The sequence below is a fragment of the Molothrus ater genome, chromosome 3 (genome assembly GCF_012460135.2).
Source record: "Molothrus ater isolate BHLD 08-10-18 breed brown headed cowbird chromosome 3, BPBGC_Mater_1.1, whole genome shotgun sequence".
In the NCBI taxonomy this organism is placed as follows: domain Eukaryota; kingdom Metazoa; phylum Chordata; class Aves; order Passeriformes; family Icteridae; genus Molothrus; species Molothrus ater.
Genome location: NC_050480.2, coordinates 85,550,812 through 85,572,366, shown reverse-complemented (window position 1 = coordinate 85,572,366; position 21,555 = coordinate 85,550,812). Strand labels below are relative to the sequence as shown.

Below are 21,555 nucleotides of genomic sequence, written 5' to 3'. Positions count from 1 at the left end.
TTTTTTATAGCCTTATCTGGTTTATGTAGATTTGAGATTTACAAATTAAATAATTTAAGAAACAGAGCTCCTAGAGAATATATTGAAGAATTATCCAAAATTTTAATTTATTTTCAGCAGAGCTGAATGTGGTTGGGAAAAATGTGACTCTAATTTAAAGTTTGTGATTTAGAAATAATTCCTCAATTTTGTTTTCATTATACTTCAGCTATTTTAAACTGAAATCTATTGACTCTATTAGGAAATTTTATACTTTTAATCATATTGTTAATAGACTTATAAATGGAGTTGCAGATGTGAGAGTTAAGAGAATCTTCAGTATGAGTACAACTTTGTGAGAAAAATGATCTACATTTACTATGTCTCCTTGGGTAGGATGGAGACTGTGGCTTTATAATTTTACCTTCAAATATGTGGTAATTTGGTGCAGTCATGCAGTTAAATATAAGTATTTTGTTATTTTCAGCAATGCAGCAATGCAGGTATGGAAGCTATTAGCTTGTGAAAGAGCTTTAGATCCTAAGTCATCTTTGAGGCAGTTGCACAGCATTTACCTCTAGTTCATTTTCAGCTGTAAATAGTTTAATGTATAATACCAAATATTTTGAAAATATTTCTGATACTGACATATGAATTGATTGAAAATGTATGTTCCTTATTATTGCATTTGAATTTTTCAATATTCAGAAATAGAGAAAGGAGGTTGTGGAGATCCTGGAATTCCATCATATGGGAAAAGGACCGGCAGCAGTTTTCTGCATGGAGACACACTTACCTTTGAATGTCAAGCAGCTTTTGAACTGGTGGGAGAGAGAACGATTACATGTCAACAAAATAACCAGTGGTCTGGCAACAAACCCAGCTGTGTTTGTAAGAATTATTATATTTTTTTCTGTGCTATTTTTCTGACCTTAACCTCTTGCATTTCTTAACCTTTGTGACTAATCAACAGGAGAATACTTCAAAGTACCTTGAAGACTTTTTCCATCATGGTTTGTTTTTTTTTTTTTTCAATTGTCTTAGTGGCTCATGTATGGGGAACGTCACCCAGGACTGTTTTTAGAATGATCTTTACACTCATTTTTTATGTAATTGAACCACTTAATACTCATCATGTAAGTGTGTGTTGAATTAGATTCTAAATTAGGAATTCCTAATAGCAGAAAAGCATTCAAAAGGACTCTGTGGCACATACAGGTTTCATTCAGGCAGTGCAAAACAGCCTGCAAACCCACATAAGAAAAGATTGGCTTTTTTTTTTAATGTAATATATCAAAAAGGTGTGAATATGAATATAAAGAAGTTAAGAATATCAAACATAGGAAAAGTTTAGGAAAGGTCATTAGTTGTGATTTTTGTTTAAAAGATAAAATATATTTGTTGTTAAAAGAGGGTTGTTGGGTTAGGATTTTTTGTGTTTGCTTGGGTTTTTGGTTTTTTTTGTTTGTTTGGGTGGGTTTTTTGGGGGGGTACAGTCTAGTTGGGTTGGGTTCGATTTTTTCCTTTTCTTTTTTCTTCCTTCTTGTAAGATAGAGGAAATCTTTCAAGTACACAGGTATATTAGGCACTCCAGTTGTGCAGATTGTGTTAAATTTTTTCTATAAAGAGTCATACAAATCAGTACTGGATTTGACAACCATCACAATCTGTGTAAGGTTTGGACATGTATGTACTTTGAACCTATTGTGTTTGGACATGTATGTACTTTGAAGCTGTGTTGGTACAGGACTTGACAAACTGAGCAAGATTGCTCTGGACCAGAATAATCCTCAATAGGCCTTGCATGCTGAATTGTGTCTTAGCATGTAAAGCCTAGGCACAGAGACAGTTCAGCTGCAGTTCCCTTGGAAGACACAAGTTGTGTTTCTTCATGGTGCTGTATTGCATTGGATTGCTATATCAGTTTGTGTTGACCATGTAAATTATTTTACTGTGCTTCCAGTGTTACATATGCACATGCCCCATGAAAAAGCATTGAATATAACATCTATTTACATACACTGAGTTCAGTTTGACACATTTGAAGAGCTGAATAATGGTTGTCCTTTGTGTTAACTAATATTCAGTGAGTCTTACCCTTTCTGAATATACTGTATTTCTGCCTACAGTACCAGTCACAAGGTATTGGTCAAAACTCTGAAACCGGTTAGGCAATATCTTGATGAAAATTGGCTCAAAATAGTAACAAAGGATTATAGCTATGAATAATTTTTGGTTTTTTTCTACACCATCAAAGGAAAACTAGGGTAAAATAAGTTCAGAACCATATACTCTTAAGATTTCTTGATTCAGTCACATCTAAAATTCCACTGTTATTTGCATCAGAATGAACTTTCTAGACTACAGACAAAACTGGCCCTTGCGCTTGATTAGTTTGATTGTTAAATAGTTTAATGCATATTTGGAAAAAAAATCATTCAAATTTGGACATCATATTTTGATTTTAGAACAAACCTGTCAATTTTTTGCAAATTCTGATGCGTCGAGCATTACTTTTACTTTCTTGGTATTCGCTACATGCAAATCTCTTGGAGGCCCTGCTTCAGTCACTCGGATTCACTTGGGAGACAAAACATTGGAGAACTTTTCTGAAGGAGTTAAACATTTTCTGATTGTATGTATAGTAGTTTTGGCATCCAGGCTTCAAACTCATCCTTTTCCACAAGAATAATAATAATTAAAAAAAATAGAAAGACAAACATTCATAAAGTTGTGGATAGCATTTTGAGAATCTTTTTGTTCTTTCCTTTAGTCTCATGTTTCTTCAACTTCACCACACCATCTGGAATTATTCTTTCTCCAAATTATCCTGAGGAATATGGGAACAATATGAACTGTGTTTGGTTAATTATCTCAGAGCCGGGAAGCAGAATCCATCTGATTTTCAACGACTTTGATGTAGAACCTCAATTTGACTACCTTACAATCAAAGATGATGGGATTTCAGATTTACCGCCTCTTGGCACATTTTCTGGCAATGAGGTCCCTTCTCAATTGGCTAGTAGTGGGCACATAGTAAGACTTGAATTTCAGTCAGATCACTCTACCACGGGAAGAGGATTTAATATCACTTACACAAGTAAGAACTGCTTTTTATTTTATGCTTAGATATATGCTTTCTTTATAGTAATTAAAACATATTTATATTTATATTTATATTTATATTTATATTTATATTTATATTTATATTTATATTTATATTTATATTTATATTTATATTTATATTTATATTTATTTCAGAAGTAAATTGTAATGATTGTATAATTGCACTATTTTCAGGTATCTTCCTTGTATTCCTTAGCTTATCTGAATCTTTATCATTTATTTATTTTAATTGTTACAGTGCTGAGGAATTCCCTTCATTATTTATTATTTGTCTTTTTTATTCATACTGTGTAAATGCAGATCCCATACCTAAAGTCCAGGTCTTTCACATCAAAGTATCCAGTGCATGTAATTTAATATACTTCTCAGTGGAACCATCAGGAATAAGTTCATAAAGGTATTAATCTTTGATCCCAAATAGTAATCAGAAAAGCATAATAGTAATCAACAATACAAATAAATAGTTGAGGGATGGTGTTTTGCTTTTGTATGTTTTTTTCTAGATGAATGGGGTGGAATCCAAGAATACAAACCCCTATGAATAGAATGTTCTTTTTTGCATTACCCATAGCAGTTACACTCTGTGGTTTTTCTAGTTTCTAGAACACAGCTGAACTGATGCAGAAGCCTTTCCTATAAGAGTACACGAATTTAGAATCATTCTTCTACCTGGCTCCTGTCCCTTTACAAATTTTAAGGATGTGCTACCTTTGAGAAGGCAATTCTCAAATGCACAAAGTTTAATTGTAACTGGACAACCAGTCCAAAAGCTGTTAAATGTGGGCCTGCTGGTCATGTACATATAGAGAGCTGCTGAGAAAATAAGTGTCTCTTGTTTGGGCAACCAGGCTAAGAAATATCTGGCTACAGATGGCCCTCTGTTTTGTTTATATAAAAAGATATTACTAAACAATACCCTCAATAGAAAACAGTAACAGTAACAGTATTGTCTTCTAGAAAACATTTTTACATTTGCCATAGATTGCTAACTCTCCTAAAAGTTTTATGAGTCATTCAAAGACACTACTTATACAGAAGTTATCATTTTAACTGAAGAAATTATCTTCTAAGATTATAGAAGTTAATCGACAATAAAGTTGTCTTTGAGACCTTTTGAACTGTTTCTGTGTTGTGCCAATTAAAATAATAGTTTTTGTGGCCAAGGCGTTTTCTTGCATTGTTTGGAAAGATTCCCCACATAAGGCTGGAATTCATTGATTTCAATCTTTTTTAAGTCTTAGATGCTTAAATTGCTCTTTTGCTTTTATAGGAGGGGATAATTTTTTCCTTAGAAAAATGGCAGGAAGAAAAAAGGGGAAGCCCTTTCCTCTTGTTTTATCACTTAGTACCTGTGAGAGGAGGCCAATATTCACTTTGCTACAACCTCTTTCCAGGTAGCTGTAGGGAGCAATGGGGGCTCTCCTCAACCTCCCTTTCTTTGGCTTAGACAATCCCAATTCCCTTATGTTAGAGGCAAAACAGCTGGATTTTGTCCAGAGGAAAATTTAGACAAACTATTCTTGTGTATCTAAGCCACATATACATCAAAACTTCTGAATTCCAACTATGTTGCATGTCATTGGATTTGAAGCTGACTTTTTATTGAGAAATTTTCTATACTTTGAAGTATATATTACTATATTATATATGTTACATATACTGCATTACAACTGCAATATTATTCTCCTCCTCCTCCAAAAAACAAGACACAAAGTTTAAATAGATGAGTTTTATTATTGCTACTATTGTGGGTTTTATTACCAACATTATTACTTTGTTTTTATCAGCCTTTGGTCAGAATGAGTGTCACGATCCAGGCATTCCTATAAATGGGAGGCGTTTTGGAGACAGATTCCTTCTGGGAAGTTCCGTTTCCTTTCACTGTGATGATGGCTTTGTGAAGACTCAAGGCTCTGAATCCATAACCTGTATTATGCAAGATGGAAATGTAGTATGGAGCTCCACTGTCCCACGTTGTGAAGGTAAGGGCACAACCTTTACTTTGCACCTACAGCTTGAATAATGACACTATTTAAATTTAGCTTACTTTTTACATTTTGCACATAAATAAGACTGCTTTACCTGAAGTTATTAATTCATCTTAACACTTCCAGCCAAGTGAGAGCACAGTAATAGAAACAAGATAGCTTGCTTTTATATTCTTGGAATAAATTAGCATTCTAAAAATCTGGTTGCTATTGTTTCCAAGTCCTGATTGTCACCATCATTACTCAGTTGTGAATTATAACTGCTATAACAGTTTTGGCTGTACATACTGAAGAACAATTATCTAACACATAGGAAGTAAATAAAGCTTCCATTTAGAAGTCCTTTTTGAAAATTTTCCCCTTTAACTTTCTCAAAATGAAAGTATACCTGAATTTCTGTGTGTAATAATATAACCTGCAGTATACTTATTTCTGAGAAATATAGTGAAAACCAGAGCTATGTTTAATATCCATGATAGTCCCAAAAAATTTACGTATTTATTTGCTTTCCTTTCTTAGGTGAATAAATAGACTAAGATGATATCTACTAAGGTTGAAAACTCTCCTTAGAATGAAATACAGTAAGAAGAATTGCTTGATGCTGAACTGATAGGTCTAAATTCAAGGCAGATGAGTGCATTTAATAAATTACTAAAGTATGTTTTTTTTTAAAACTCATGTTCAAAGTGTATACATTTTATTAAACAATAGATACATAGATCCATAGACTACAGTTTAAAAGGATTTTTTGGGACAACTAATCCAAACCTTCTAAATCGCACATTTCAATTAATTTCAGTCATTATAGTGTCATTGCAATTACTTAAGGATCTGGATCATATCACTTGCTATTTCGGCCATTTGAGAACTCAGTTTTCATAAGACTGTGCATTTCAAAGAAAATTTTAAAATATTGAAGAACCCTTCCATGTCTGCAGTCTGTCAGAAGTGTATGTAAGCCTGGATGTTGTACTAGCAAAATTGCTGACCCTGATTAAAGCATGTTTTACAGTGGAGCAGGGTTTTTCCTTTGTTCTTAGAGCAAACCCAGTCTACTCCAAAGCAGGGAGTAGGGTGTTGTTTTCTGTCAGAAGATTTTTTTCTCATTTTGAAACACTAGATTCAATTGTTAAGGTATTCAGTGTAATCTTTGTGTCATTTTATTTTTGAAAATGCATAGATAAAGACCAAAGATGAGCACTTTGAAGGGAAAAAAAACAAAGAGAGAAAAAAAGAGAGGAAAAAAAATTGTAGAAATTACTTTTCCAGAAAATATATAGATGCCCCTCAGTTATCCTTTCCTTGAACCTTCTGGAATGTTTACTTGGTTTTTAATGAGGAAAAGATTAAACTAATGAACTGGCTTGGGGGTTTTTTTTTGTTTGGTTTTTTTTTTGGTTTTTTTGTTTTGTTTTTTTTTTTGTTGTTGTTGTTGGTTTGGTTTGTTGTTTTTTTTTTTAAGATTTTGTTCTTTGTTTCTTTTATAGAAGGAAGTAGTTCGGTTCAGGATATGTTCCTTTCTGATGTGGATTCTCTTGGTAATTGAAAGAGTTTCTGGGCTTGGATTATGGACTAAGAATCCTAAGCATGATTTAGTTTGCTTCTAGCTGTCTGAGATTTCTGAACAGCTGTTGGTTTTTTTTTTTGTTGTTGCTGTGCTCTGTGTTTTTTTCATACATAACTGTCTCTGTAAGCAACACCTGAAATACATGAAGTAAATGATGTACATGAAGTGCTATAATCAGTTGAGGATCAACAGTCTTAGGACTGTTCTTGTTCATAGTATGATGATACTAATTTTAAAAAAAACACTATGGAATAAATTGATTTCCTCATTAACTATACACATGTAAGGTAAATGTCATTTTACTGGCCTGTCATTTTGCTTCAAAGAAAATTCAGAGTGTTTCAGGATTTGTGGGTTGCTTTTATCGCTCAAATCTGGAAAAAATTCCTTGAGGCTAGTGCAAGTCAACTGAAATAAAAAAAAAACCTCTTTGATTAGTTTTTTTTGTGTTGCTAAAAACATTGAAATAAAATTAGGCATATTAATTTACAACTCACAAACTCATGTTGCCATCCATTTCTATATGGAATAATAGGTAGGTTTGTCACTGCTTAGAGAAACAGAAGAAATCTAGAAAGATTTCCTGCACTGAAATGTAGAATTTTCTGATAATATCATTGACTTCTTCTATGAGGACAATATAAATGATACTAAGATATATTTACCTGACCTTGAAAGTGTTCCTCTGTTAAGCTGTGCCATAGCCTTTAGTAAAACATAACATCCCAAGGCCCTGTGCCATGGCAGCTTAAATTTTTAAGGCACTCATGTTTTCCTAAATTTTTTCTGTCATTTCTGCTGTTGTTTAATCCTGTTCCAAAGTTCTTTAATTTTGCTCTGAAAAATGCCTCTGTCTAGCCCTGTCATTTTCACAGCCCTCTTGCAATACATTTTTTTTTTTTAACTTTTTATGGAGGAGGATCAGGTTAGAGAACGTTCAAACAAATTTGACATAGAGGAATGGGTCTGATGGGATGCAGCCAAGATTTTTGAATAAGCCGTCCAATGACATCACAAGGTCACTCAATATCTTGGGAAGCTGGTTTAAACCAGGTATATCCCTAAGGGCTGGAAGAAAGCAAATTCCAGTCTTGGAGAATGGAAAGAGAGAGGCTCTGAAGAGCTACAGGTCTTATCTCTATCACTGGGAAAGGTGAGGCAACAATATTTCTTGGAACCATTTCCAAACCATGTGCTGTGGTTTAAACCCTGCTGGAAATTAGGCCACATGCAGCTGCTCTTTCCCCCTCCACCCCCTCCTGTGGGAGTGAGACAAAAGGCAGATATTCTGAGTTGAGATAGGGAAACAGCAATGAGATAAGATAGTAAGAACAACAATATTAATAACAAAAGTATAGGAGAGGGCAATTTACATACAAAAAGTGCTCACCCACTGCCTGACTGACCAACACACCCAACCAGGCTCCAAGTGTGGGTGGCCACCAATACAAAGATAAAATGCCCCCCAGATCCTGCTGCTCAAGTTTTTCCTCCACCCCATGTCATATTCACATTCTCTTCTTCTTGCAAGTGAAGTTCCTGACTTCTGACCCACAGAGATGCTGTGAGTGTATAGAATAACCACCCAGGTGTGCCCACATAGCTCCAAACTCTGCCCCCTCAAGGCTACTGCGAGAACATTAACTTTGTCCAAGCCAAAAACAGGACAAAATGAAGAAAACTATGGTGACTGGGAGTAATCAACATGGATTTATGAAGAAGAAAATCATGCCTGACCAACCTAATAGCCTTCTGTGTTAGGATGAACTGTCTGATGGATGAGGGGAGAGTAATGGATATTCAGTTTTAGTAACGTGTTTGGCACTGTGTCATGAAAAATTCTCAATGACAAACTGATGAAGTAGGGACTAGAGAAGTGAACAGTGAAGTGGACTGGAAATGGACTGAACTATTTGACTCATAGAATTGTAGGCAGTGTCACAACTGGAGGTTAATTGATAGAGGTGTAGCCCAGGGGTCAATCCCCTATCCAATACTGTTTAAAACCTTTAGTACTGAACTGAATGCTAAGGCAGAATGTACTCTGAGCAAGTCTGAAGATGATGTAAAACTGGGGGGAGTGGCTGGTGTTCCAGATGTTTGTGCTACTGTTTAGAGGGACGAGAGAGGCAGGAAAAATGGGCTGAAAATAAATGACAGGTCTTTCCCATCTATTCAGCATTGGTGAGGCTGTGTTGGGAGCACTGTGTGCACTCCTGGGATACACAGTACAAGAGAAATGTGGACATAACTGCAGTGAGTCCTGTGAAGGGTCAGAAAGATAAGTAAGGACTTGGACCATCTGTCATACAAGAAGAGGTTGAAAGAACTGTGCTTGTCTCAACTGGAAAAGAAAATACTCAGGACTCAAGAGGGATATTGTCTATATGTACAGTAACTGATAGGATGGTTTAAAGAAGGTGGAGCTAGACTCTCCTCAGTGGTGCAAAAGGACCTGACAAGAGGCAATTAACAGAAACTGAAATACATGGATTTCTGTTTAAAGATGAGAAAAACCTTGCGCTGTGAGAGTGATCAAACATGTCCAGAAGGTCTGGGGAGTGTCTGACTTTGGAGGAAAGGCATGATCCTGACTGGACATGGTTCTGTGCAGTCTGTTGTTTTGAGCAGGAAATGGACTAGATGATTTCCAGACATCCCCTTCAACTTAAACCATTCTATGATCCAATGGAATATTTACAACTGCCAGTTCCACTTAGCTCAGTGATTGCTCAAAAAGGTGGCACAGAACAGCGGTAATAATTACTTGGAACAATTTGTCTGATGTTTCCATGTCAATGTGGAATCATACTGGATTTAAATGTGATGAGACAGTATAATTTTTTAATATGATACTGTGCTTTTCAACAGAAGGAAGGCTGGCAGACCCAAGTGCCATGCTCTGTGTGTTAAAATATATAATAAGAGAGTAATAATTCTTGATAAGACACATTGAAGGCCTTATGTCTGAAGAAATCAAAGTGCTGTGTTAAAATATTAAAACTATATTAAACATAGCTATATGCATTTTAGTTTGATTTTTTGCCATTTCTTTGAATATAATATATTAGAAAAAATTTGTATGTTACAAATATACATGTTTTTTTTTTTCTTTCAGCACCATGTGGTGGACATTTGACAGCATCGAGTGGTGTTATCTTGCCACCAGGTTGGCCAGGATATTACAAGGACTCACTTAATTGTGAATGGGTGATTGAAGCAAGACCAGGAAATTCCATTAAGATCACTTTTGACAAGTAAGTATCATAAAGTTAAACAAGAAGTAAGGTCTGAGCATAAACGCTTGTTTTAGTATTGAAGAATAAGTATACATGTTAAGAACTCAAACCACAAAAAGGAACCTCATTGCAACAGTCACAATACTATTCCTACAAGTAGGCAATTAAAGCTTTCTAATGTGTTGTTTGCTTCAATTGTACTCAGTGGGAAGTTCCAGAAATTTAAGATGCTGACTTTTTTATCTCATTAAAGACTTCATAGTATGTATAGGTTTATATTTATTTGCAATCTTTTTTTTTTTATTAATGTTCAGAAGCCTGAGGTTAGCAGTTTAAGTTATAAGATAGAATATTTAAGTTTTATAAAAGGAAATGCATTGCCTGAAGTTGTAGATATTTGAATGCACATGACCTTAACAGTGTGATGACAATATTTCTGAGAAAATAATGAGAAACATAGGCTTCTGTGACATGTGGTGCAGTTTAAGAACTCAATTTGCTGAATTTTAGACAGATGCACACACATTTTCCATTGCAGAATTCTGGAGTTTTGTGTACAAATTGAACTGCAATGACATTAAACAAGAACTTGGAGTTTATAAAATGGAGAATTCTGATCACATATAATTTTTGAAGTACAGCAGATACACAATTAATCTACTTCAACATTATCTCAGCATTAATAGCAAATGAATTCCGTTGCTATTCCCTAATTGTTTCAATTGCAAAGCAGTATTACCATTCTGTGTGCTGGTTTTGGTAGACAAAGAAAAAAAAACTTTCTATGTTTTCTTTGGAGATTTATGGAGTTTTTCTGGAAGGTTTAGAAAATTGTCTAACTTTACTACATCACATTATAATTTTTATTTAAAGTGTTATGCTTGTTAATAATAGTAAAACCTTGCTATTGCAATAAAATTATTTATTTAATTATTTATTATCTTTTGTCAACATGAATGTTTTGTTACCCAGTTTAAAAATTCCATGGAAAACCTTTTTTATTGCTTACAAGAAAAACTGACTTTGCCATCTGATATAGCAAATTACAAATCAGTAGTTGACTTTGTCAATTAATCAACAAATAAAATATTTTTGTCAAGTATATGGCCTAGTTTGGGGAAAATGGAACCCTTTTATACTTCACTATATGACTTGCTACAAAGACATACCTAACAGAATGAAGCTTTGTACAAATGTGATATTAATAATGATAAAAAAAATTATCTCACTCTTGAGCTAATGAAGCTTTAATGTTTCTAGACAAATGTGCCTTTCCAGAGTCCTTAGAAACTTTCCAGAAGTGGCAGCAAGTGACTGCATGACCCTATGATTATATTACATTGACAAATTTTGCATTTCAAATTGTCCCTAATGCCTGGAAGGGTAACAGAAAAATAAAATCTAATTGAGTCAAGTCATGAGGAAAGGGGTAGAAGAATAATGGCTGACCTGAAGATCTTTGGTACTTTGAATATTGTTAAAAAATAGTTTGATAATTTATACAGCTAACCTTTGTATCCAAAACCAACCTAACTGTATGAAGAATAGTATAGCACAACATCCTTTAGGTCTTTTAAAAATTATCTGTGTACATTTGGAGGACATCCTACCTCTTACTAATAAGAGTAAGCTAATAAACACTAAAATAAACTAAAACCCCAAAATGTAACCATTAATTAGGTACTTCCAGTAGTGATGAAGAACTTCCAATAACAAATTGTCTTGATTTATCACTTTTGGGAAAGTGCAAAGACTAAAAATAAAAACCAGCAACAAAACCAGACCAATTCAAAAGACAATTTATTCCCTTAAACCCTCAAAATCAGATAAGTGAATTATAAAGTCACATTTGAGTTTTACATGAACAGGAATTTACTGGAAATAAAGATCATTGTCAGAGTAGCACTTGCTGTTAAGAGTTATTTTCTGGTTTCTGTCTCCAGCAAGGGTTTGCCATCCATTGTTGTCATACTGCCCTGCTAAGAAAACTGCAATTGCTGGCTGAGAGCACTTTATTCCTAATTAGTTTGCCTCGCAAAAATAACTGTCAAAATAATTGAACTATTAAATTACTAATCTTGACTCTATTCATTATGAGTACAAATAAAGTATTTAAAGCAGCCTAGCTGTATCTGTCTGTTTTCATCATTCTGCTGCAGGATAAATCAATATATAATCTCTGAAATTATGGAAGGGTACTGAAAAACTGTCAAGTACTTTAGTGATGCCCTCTGTAACAGTCTATTTGGGTAAATTAAGTACTCAGTGAGCCTTTCCAGGAACAAAATCTCATGTGTTTATGCCACTAAATTGTTGAAATAGTGTCCAACACGCTTCTTGAGTTTGTCAACTAGCATTCTCCCAAATAATTATCAAACAGAGCCAGGAGTTACTGTGGGCAAGCAACCATTCATAATAGGAAATTTGAATAGTATCTCCTTCTTTGAGAGTCTAAAGGATGTATCTAATAGTGTGGATGTAGGCCATTCCATTCTAGCTGATTTCATTGCCAGAAATGGGTCCTGAAAATGCTTAATGTATTAGCAAACCTGCAAGCCCTGTATTCCACTGTCAGAGTGGATAGATAGCAGTAAAAGCAATCATCTGGATTTTATCCAGCTTATCGTAATAAAGTACCATAAATCTACAGTTTTCTGTGTGAAGAGGAAGGAATGATACAAAGTGCCTAAGTCAGTTTCTGAGCAGTCATTAGCTCTGATAGCAAAGCAAAAGCTTTCTGACTTATGGCCGTGCTTTTGTTTTCAGGGAACAATGAGAGAACAACTAGAAAGAATATTAAATACTGGCTAAAACTGAGCTTGTTCTTACTTTTATTGATGTGTCTGTAAGAATATTTTTACAAAAGCAATGCTATTTGTTCTGGAAAATGTAATGGGACAGGAGCTTGGTCATTCTGTCATAATTTCATAATGAAGTATAAAGTTTATTTACACTTCGAAGGAATGTAACATGTATTTCTCATTTCTCAAGTATTTAATATTTTGCACATTTCCTAAATTACAAGAATACAGCTTCTTATCTCTAGACCACTACATGTGTCCCATATTGGCAAGACAGCTAAGGGTGTTCACTTTGAAAATGTATTGTATTGTGTAGGGATTTCTGCTGCTCTCAGAAGTTGAACTAACAAGAGTTATGGGAATAGAAAAGAAAAACCTCACAACATATGCATTGCTGAAAGATGAAAATAAGAATGTTGAGTCTGCATGCAAATATATTTAGAGCAGTGTAAATATCTGTATAATAGCACAAACTTCATTGACAGGAAAATTTATGTGTGCATGTTTTAGATGCTACAGCATATCAGAATCTAATATAACCACAAACTATCATGAAAGGCATCTGATGTAAAAAGTGCTAGTTCAAGTTCATCTTGAGAAAGAGCAGGTTTGCGCTGTTTGATTTAAGAACAAGTACTAGATAACATAGATATCCATATGAACTGGAGAAATGTGATGTGGTTTAATGATTGGCAGACACATTGACTCTGCTGTTGATTTTAAAGTTATTTTTTCTTGTAAATCAACCCTCATTAGTCTCCTTACTTTCCATTCCAGTCTATATTACCTATTGGTTTTTTTTTGACATACTAAAATAAACTAAGAAGTCATGCTTATTTTAACAGTAATGAATTTCAAAATAAAGGCTTGATCTAAATCTAGTATTTTTTACTGCTTTACATCATAGGACAGAAACGATTACCTAAAAGTAAAGTAACAAGCTATGTTAGAATAAAAGGTTTGGATTTAAAAAACAAAAAATAAACACTTGACGATCTATAAAACAGCTTTTGCCAAATAGCAAATATCAGATAATGAAATTATTGAGATGAAATAATGAAGTGTTATTGAAGATGTTCCTAGGGTGTCCAAATATTTCGTAACCTGAGGGCAAAAAATTTCTTGGATCTTCATACTGCAATTCTGTTTGAGACAATTTGCATTTTTGTACCCACTAAATGTCTTTCTCAATGCCAGTCATATGGCTGATCTGAAGTATACTGAATCCCTTAAAAATTTTTTACAATACTGCAAAAAAAGCAAGGAAAATGATTCATGAAACCTTCTTTAATTTTATTCTTAATAATACATGGATGGATTTGTAGCTATGTAATTTTTTTATGTGTGGTATTCTTGGTCATTTACAAGTGGGTTGCATTTCTATCAGTTGAAGAAAATAACACCACTCATCTATCCACCAGCTGACTTGCATATTCCTTTTCAGATTCCAGACTGAAGTTAATTATGACACTTTGGAAGTCAGAGATGGACCAGCAAATTCATCACCATTAATTGGAGAATACCATGGAACACAAGCACCCCAGTTCCTTATTAGTACTGGAAATTATATGTATCTGCTGTTCACTACGGACAACAGTCGTTCCAGTGTTGGTTTCTTAATTCACTATGAGAGTAAGTCTGGTATTTCTCAAATAGATTTTTATTTAATCTTGAAAAAGTTCCTTTAATTAGAAAATGAGCAAACAAATGGGAACAAATAAAATTCAGTAGTTATATTTGTGTAAGAACAAATTATGTTTACTCTATGTTGTACTGACAGATAATTCTGGAAGTATTCATTTTGGAAATTTTTCTTCATGAGTTCTTTTATCTTATTCAGAGTCCTTACAGACCTAGTTGTTTAATCATATGCAAAATTTTAGAAACTTTCTCTTGTGGGTAAACATATATTATTTGGGTGTCCCCTATCTTCTCTCTCACTTTCTCTCTTTTTCTCTGTTTTTTTTTCCTTTTTCTCTGGGCTGAACAGACTGGGACACCTTATCTATAATGGTTCCAAAATGCAAAAATGCAAATAAAATAATAATAATATCTCCATGCAAACTAAAGAATCATCATAATAGCATTTTCTTTTCAATTAAGTGCATAAAATGACATATATTAAATGGTCTGAAGTCACACTAGTGTTTATATGATAGTACAACCATTCACTTAATTATTTACCGAAGAGAGCTTATGTGTTTAGTGCAATTGTACCAACCTAGTAACATCACTTTTATCAGTTGTTATTTGGAAACTAAACTGATTGCTGTAAATTTGCTGTAATATTGAATCTGGAATAGTGACCAGTTATATTTTATAGCCACATCAAGGCTTGTCCAAATATTAAAAAAAAAAGTTGTGCAGTGAAAGCTTGCTGAACACTTCACACCCATGTCAGTGCATTTGCTCCACAAGACTTCTTAAGTTCATCACAGCCTCACTCTTTTTCCTCACATTGGATTTCACACAATTGGAGCTAAAATTGCCTCCATTTTGCCTTGTGTTCTATATGTTCATGTAACACAGGTGAAATTTTCTGCAGAGTCTACCTTATTGAGCTAGACAGCATCAGGAGCTCCTGCAGCATTTCTGTGATCCTTTACTCCGTATTGGCAATTGTCCATCACAGAGGGAAGGGCATCACATTAACTAGTAACATGGGGACACTAAGCAGATAAAGCCAGTGTTTTCCAGGGGCAAAACCAGGTAGAAAGAACTAATTGAAGCCTTGGGTAATCTGCCAGGAACACAGGAGACTAAAATTGTATTTTGATTTTGCTTGGAGGTTTAACTATAGAAGTTGCTCATTTTAAAGGTATCACAACAGAACTTCTATTTGTTTCACATTTCTTACATTTGTAGAAGACAAGGTAGTCAATTTTGAGTTTTAAGAAAAGTTTCTGGATACTTTCTTTGGAAGTTCAAATACCTGTCTTATTTGGAAATATCTTAAAAATCTTCCAGTTATAGTCATAACTTTGATGATAAAGTAAATCACTGCACTGTGAAGCAGAAGCCTCTTAACCTGTTTAAAATAAAAGGTTCACCATAAGCTAAACTGAGTTGAACCTGAGATATCACTAATATTCTATTAAGCTAAAATATGACTGTAATATAGCTTTAATGAATATGTAACCCATTAAAGGTACTGTGAAGGATGTGAACATAATTTCTTCATTCCTCTCCTTAAATTTCTGTCATTCAGCCTTTTGATGATGCTTCAAAATACCTAATGCAAGACCGTGTAGATTAAGTCTTATGCACCTAAGCAAAGAAAAAATAATGAAGTGCCTAAAATATTTCTTAAGTAAAACTACTGATAAGATTAGGTTTTTTTAAAAATCTTTTGGCAAGTGTGCTTCATGCCTCAATTACATTTTCCCTATCTCTCAGCTTCCCTAGTTATGTATTTTGAGTAGGGTTTGTTTAGTTGGTTGGTTGGTTGGTTGGTTGGTTGGTTGGTTGGTTGTTTATTGATTGTTTGTTTTTGTAGGGGGCTTTTTGTTCCTCATTCTGTGAAGTAGGTTGTGCAATCTTAGTCTTTTTCTGAATTGAAAACAGGTAGAAATACTTTACCTGCAGATTCCTGTAATGTAAATTGTTCCTTTGTTTATTAAAGTAATCTGAATTTTTTTTCTTTCCTAATATAAGAGAACATGATATTTTGCAAAGCAAATTGATCAATTATTTCTTCAATTCAAATGCTTTACTTACAATTCTGTGCTTTTTGTGGACTAATATTTCCTTCTATCCTAAAATTTATCTGAAAAATAGATCATATTTTAGTCATGTATTGAGACAGTCAAATTACACTATACATCTATATATATTCAAAAATTACAATTCTCTTACACAGACAGCAAAATTGTTTAAAAATCAAAGATTACCCATCTTAGTAGAAAAATTCCTTATTGAGGAATTGAAAAAAGCTACAAAAATTGAAAAAAACTACAAAATCAATATTGTGATTTTTCTTAATGAAAATCATCAGAACTTAAAAAATAGACATAATCCTTTATTCATAATGGATAAAATGAGGTATTTGTTTAGATTAGGTTTCAGAAAATAACTTTTTAGGCTCAGAAATATGCAATCTTCATGGGTTTGACAAAGTGTTGAAACCAGTCAGACAGCTGACAATCAATTTTAGCTGTGATAACATAGCATCAAAATACTTAACACTTATTTATTTGATGAAAAAGATAATTCTTTGAATAGTCTGGATATGAGGAAAGGATTCATACAATTTTATGCAGCAGGATACAGTCAATGTAAAAAGATTTGAAATGTTGGGGAACATTTTTTTGATCAGCAGTCCATTTTACTATGGCTAAGAATCCATACAGAGGCTAAATAGGAAAGGCAGATTTTGGGAAAGTGACCATAAAATAATAGAGTTGATGATTGGTAAGAAGTGAAGGAATGGAGCAACATGGTGATTAAATTAATGGTTTGCAAAAATCTAAACCACCAAATTCGGCAGATTGGTAGGTGAATGTCCTTGAGTCCTTACAAATGAATTCTTAAAGTCATTTATAAGAGAAATTGATGAAAAGTACAACAGAAAACTATTATTTGTTTTTTGGTGGTTTTGGCTTGGTTTGGTTTGTTTTTGTTTGTTTTGTTATTGCTTTCCCTTGGTTTTGTTTCATTTTGGGGGTTTTTGGGTTTGTTTTGTTTCTTTTTTTTAAATTTTGTTTTTTAATTTTAGAGAAAGGTTTCTATTTAAAAATCTCTTTTAATGATGTAATTCTAGAGGTAATAATGTAGATACTAGATATATTCAAATATTGCTATAGATAGCAATCAGAGAATTACACAGATCTCTTAGGATAAACACACACTTCTAAAGTACATATTAAATTCCAAGCCTAAGAAACAGAAAGACTGTAACAAAAATATCTATAAATATATTCAAATACGGGAAAAAATTACTCAAAAAAAGTTTCACCAAAAATCAGCTGTCACAGGCAGGACTAAACATTTTGTTCCTGTTTTGCAACTTTTACAGAAAATAATTTTTACCATATACTTAAGATAATTAAGTGAACATTTTCAAGGTAAGAGTACAGCATATGGAGAGAGGGTACTACACAATATTGAAATATTTAAATATATTTTATTCATCAGAGACTGTTGAAATTCCCTGTGCTATACTGAGAGGCAAAGTGGAAGGACCATTCCACTGAAAATTATGTCTGAAAATTCAAATCTGTAAGGAAGTTTAAAAAAAATTCAGAAGGGCACACACTTTTCCAAGCAAGGATGAAGAGGAAAAGAAAAAGAAGATATTTGGACCAGAAGGATCAAGGACATTAGTTTTATCTTTGCTCTTGAAAGATACTAGTTTAAAACTGATAAACATAATGATAAGAAATAAATTACTTGTATTTGATAAAACAGATTATGTCAAACCAACTTAATTTCTTTCTTGACAGGTTCACTGCTTTTGTAGATTTGGAAATGGAAAGGGGAGGAAATAGTTCTGTGCTGCCATTCATAAGGCTTTTAGAACTCTTTCAGAGAAGAATATAGACATTTAACGTGGATGAAATTATTGCAGTACAATAAATGTACAATGAGGTACAGTAGGCACTGGAAAAAGTTTCTCGGAAAGGCTGTGGAATCTCCATCCTTGGAGATACTAAAAATACATCCAGGAATGGATCTACCTGTGCAACCAGCTTTAGGTGACCTTGCTTGAGCAGGGGGGTTGGACTACATGACCCCAGAGGTTCCTTCCAGCCTAAATTGTTATGTGATTTCTATGATGCTGTGAAAAAAAAAAAAAAAGGATTTTGATGACAATATGAGAACAGTTACAATTTGAGGATGATTCCAACCTACAATTATATTAAGCACTATGATTGAGAAGGTTGGGATTCAAAACAAGCTAGATGAACTGAAGAAAGAGTGTAAAACAAAAGCAATTTGATTCTATAAAGAAACATGCTAAACCTAAATGGGGAAGGAGAAGTAACATGCACAAATACAAAATAGAAATACAATAAAAAAAGATTTGGAGATCACTCAGAACCTACATAATCTAGAGAAAAATATAGTAGTATTGCAAAAAGTTGAATCTTCTAGACATTCTATATGACCATCTAAAAAAACAAAAGACAATTTCAGAAAATACAATTGTTTTTCTTTTATCTAGGATATGCTCAAGAATTATTTCACTTCATTTGATGACCAGGGAGACTATTGTGTCCAGTTTGTGACACAGTTTAAAAAAGACTAGAATATTGCTAACATGGAAAATATGACAGATAAGGAGTCATTGAAAGGATTGTACTTTTTTAGAAGAAGTATGACTTGGCAGGCAGGGGGTAAAGCCTGATAATGGTGTCACAGTCCCAGGTAGCTAATAATTGCAGCCTGTCCTAGAGTTTGATCTACTGCCTGTACTCCTTCTCAATCAACTCTTTGCAATTATTTTCCAACTACATTTATCACTGTTGTGCCAGAATTGTGCCATATTTCTCATATCAAAGAATTACCCATTATTTAACTTTAGGTTATCTCCTATTAAGAAAAATTATCAAATCTTCAGGCAAGCAAGCAAAGAAAAAAAATTTATTTTCAGCTATGTTCATGATTGCTGAAATTTACATACTGAATATTTTTCCCTGGGAATGACACTATGTTGTCTGAGCTGATTTTATTTATTTAACAATACTACTTCAGTCAGGAAGTTGGAAGCTGATAAATTTTCTATAGGTTTTGGTCTTGCAAAAATGTGAAACAATGGAGTCAATGTAAGTTTGAATTATCATTTCAAAAAGAACCTGATGAGTTTACCTGTTGTGTGTGATTCAGAATGCCAAAGCAGCTGATGTGTTCAGACAGGGGTGGTAGGCTGCCCTAAGAGGAAGGAATTTTAAGAGTGCTGCTGGGGACCTTCATCTACAGTAACATATTTCAAAATATGAGGCGTGATTTATCTGAAGAAACCTAATGTGCATGAAAGTTAAAATTTCATCTAGATGAAATTAAGGGCACTTACAATGCAGAATATTGTAGACTTAAATGGTTTCTTTTAGCCTTTATTCAGCAGTTTTATCCAGGTGAAGGGAATCTGAAAATGCACTGTTAGCTAACACAGTACATTTGCATTAAGAATATGCAGTCAGGTCTAGAGGAACTTATTCTAGAATTTAAGTATGTCAGAGTTACCTCATGAAAACTGGATCATAAGCTTTCAAATCTGAATTCCAAGTGAGATATAAAAAGAGCTGGAAGGTACAGAGAATATTTTTCTGTGAAAGCTAGAGTCATTCTTTATGATATTTTTATTTATAGTCCTGATTCCAACACTCATACCTATAGTTCTGAACCCTTCACTTTATGCCCTCATAAATCAATTTTTTTCCTTAGTTTTGAACTCCTCCTACTTTGTTCCTAAGGCTGTATGGGACTCCTGGATAAACAGGATAAGGTAGGAGCAGTAAATTGAGAGTACAGCTTCCACAGAAACAGTTAGAGATGCACAAGCAGCTGAGAGGGCCAGCACCTTCTTCACCCTTTAGAGGGCTAAGAAACTAGGAAATGCCTGTGAAGAAGGCAGTTGTGGTGGAGTAACCTTGCTAGATCCCAGGTTCCCAAATCTTAGAAACACCTTCCCCCTACCCCTCTGTTCTTCTTTGGCTGAACTCCACTATCAGTTTTATCTATCTCCTCCTGCTGAGAGGTGCAGGGGGACAGGGCATGAAGTGATCAGTTTATCATACATTATCGTTGCTGCCCCTTCCTCCTTGGTGGAAGGATCCCTCAGACTCTACTCCTCCTCCAGCATTGGGTTTCTCCCCCAGGAGACAGCCTTCCATCAATATTTAAAATTTGAATTCTTCCCATTATCTAGCGCTCTTAATGAATGACTCTGGCATGGGGTGCAATCTTTCAGGAACAGAGTGCTCCAGTATAGGTCTCCCACAGTGTCACAAATCCTGCCAGCAAAGCTGTTCCAAAATGGGCTCCTGTCTCCACCAGGCCACAGATCCTGCCAGGAGCCTGTTCCAGTGTGGACTTCCCATAATATCACAGCTCCTTTGAGCATCCATCTACTCCAGAGTGGAGTCCTGCACAGACTGCAGGTGCATCTCTGATCCACTGTGAACCTTCATGGGCTGCAGTAGGACAGCTGCTCTGATCTCCAGCACGTGTTGCAGGGGCTTCCAAACCTTGAGAACCTCCTCCCTTTTCTTCTTCATTGACCCTAGTCTCTCAGAATTCTTGCTCTCACATTCTCACTCTTCTCTATGGCTGCTGTTTTTCTGCAGCAACTTTTGTGTCCTTCTTAACTACTACTTAACTTAACTACTACTTAACTTAACTACTACTTAACTACGTTATCCCAGAGGCTCTACCACCATCTCTGAGGTGTTCAGCCTTTGCCAGCAGCAGGCCCATCCTGATGCCAGATGACAGTGGTTCTGTTGGACATGTGGCAAGTTTATGGCAGCTCCTCCCGGAAGCCACTCCTGTAGCCACCCCTGTCTGCTAACTTAGACTTGTCCATGCAAGCCCAACACAAGGGTGAGGGTGAAGGGGTATTTTACTTCTTGATTTTGTTTCTCACCATTCTAGACTATTTTTAATTTGCAATAAATTAAATAATTTCTTCTCAAATTGAGTCTGGTTTGACTGTGATGGTAATTATTAAGTGATCTTCTTGTCTTTGTCTCAGCCCTTGAATTTCTTCATGTTGTTTTTCTACCTTGTTCTCTCCCCCTGTATTGTTGAAGGGGATAATGAGAGAGCAGCTGAGTTGGGGACTGGCAGCCAGACAAGGTCAATTCACCACACATAGTAACAGAAAATAAAAGAAATTCCTGTCATCCCAATAGCGA

General features: G+C 34.5%; 1 protein-coding gene across 1 annotated transcript in view; it reads left to right on the top strand.

Moving 5' to 3' along the window:
- Positions 1-21,555, top strand: part of CSMD1 (CUB and Sushi multiple domains 1) — a 1,073,317-nt gene that overhangs the window by 815,213 nt on the left and 236,549 nt on the right. Inside the window, 5 exon segments of the mRNA XM_036380277.2 lie at positions 688-870; positions 2,753-3,079; positions 4,893-5,087; positions 9,779-9,917; positions 14,145-14,332. Of these exon segments, the coding sequence (XP_036236170.2) occupies positions 688-870; positions 2,753-3,079; positions 4,893-5,087; positions 9,779-9,917; positions 14,145-14,332 (1,032 nt within the window).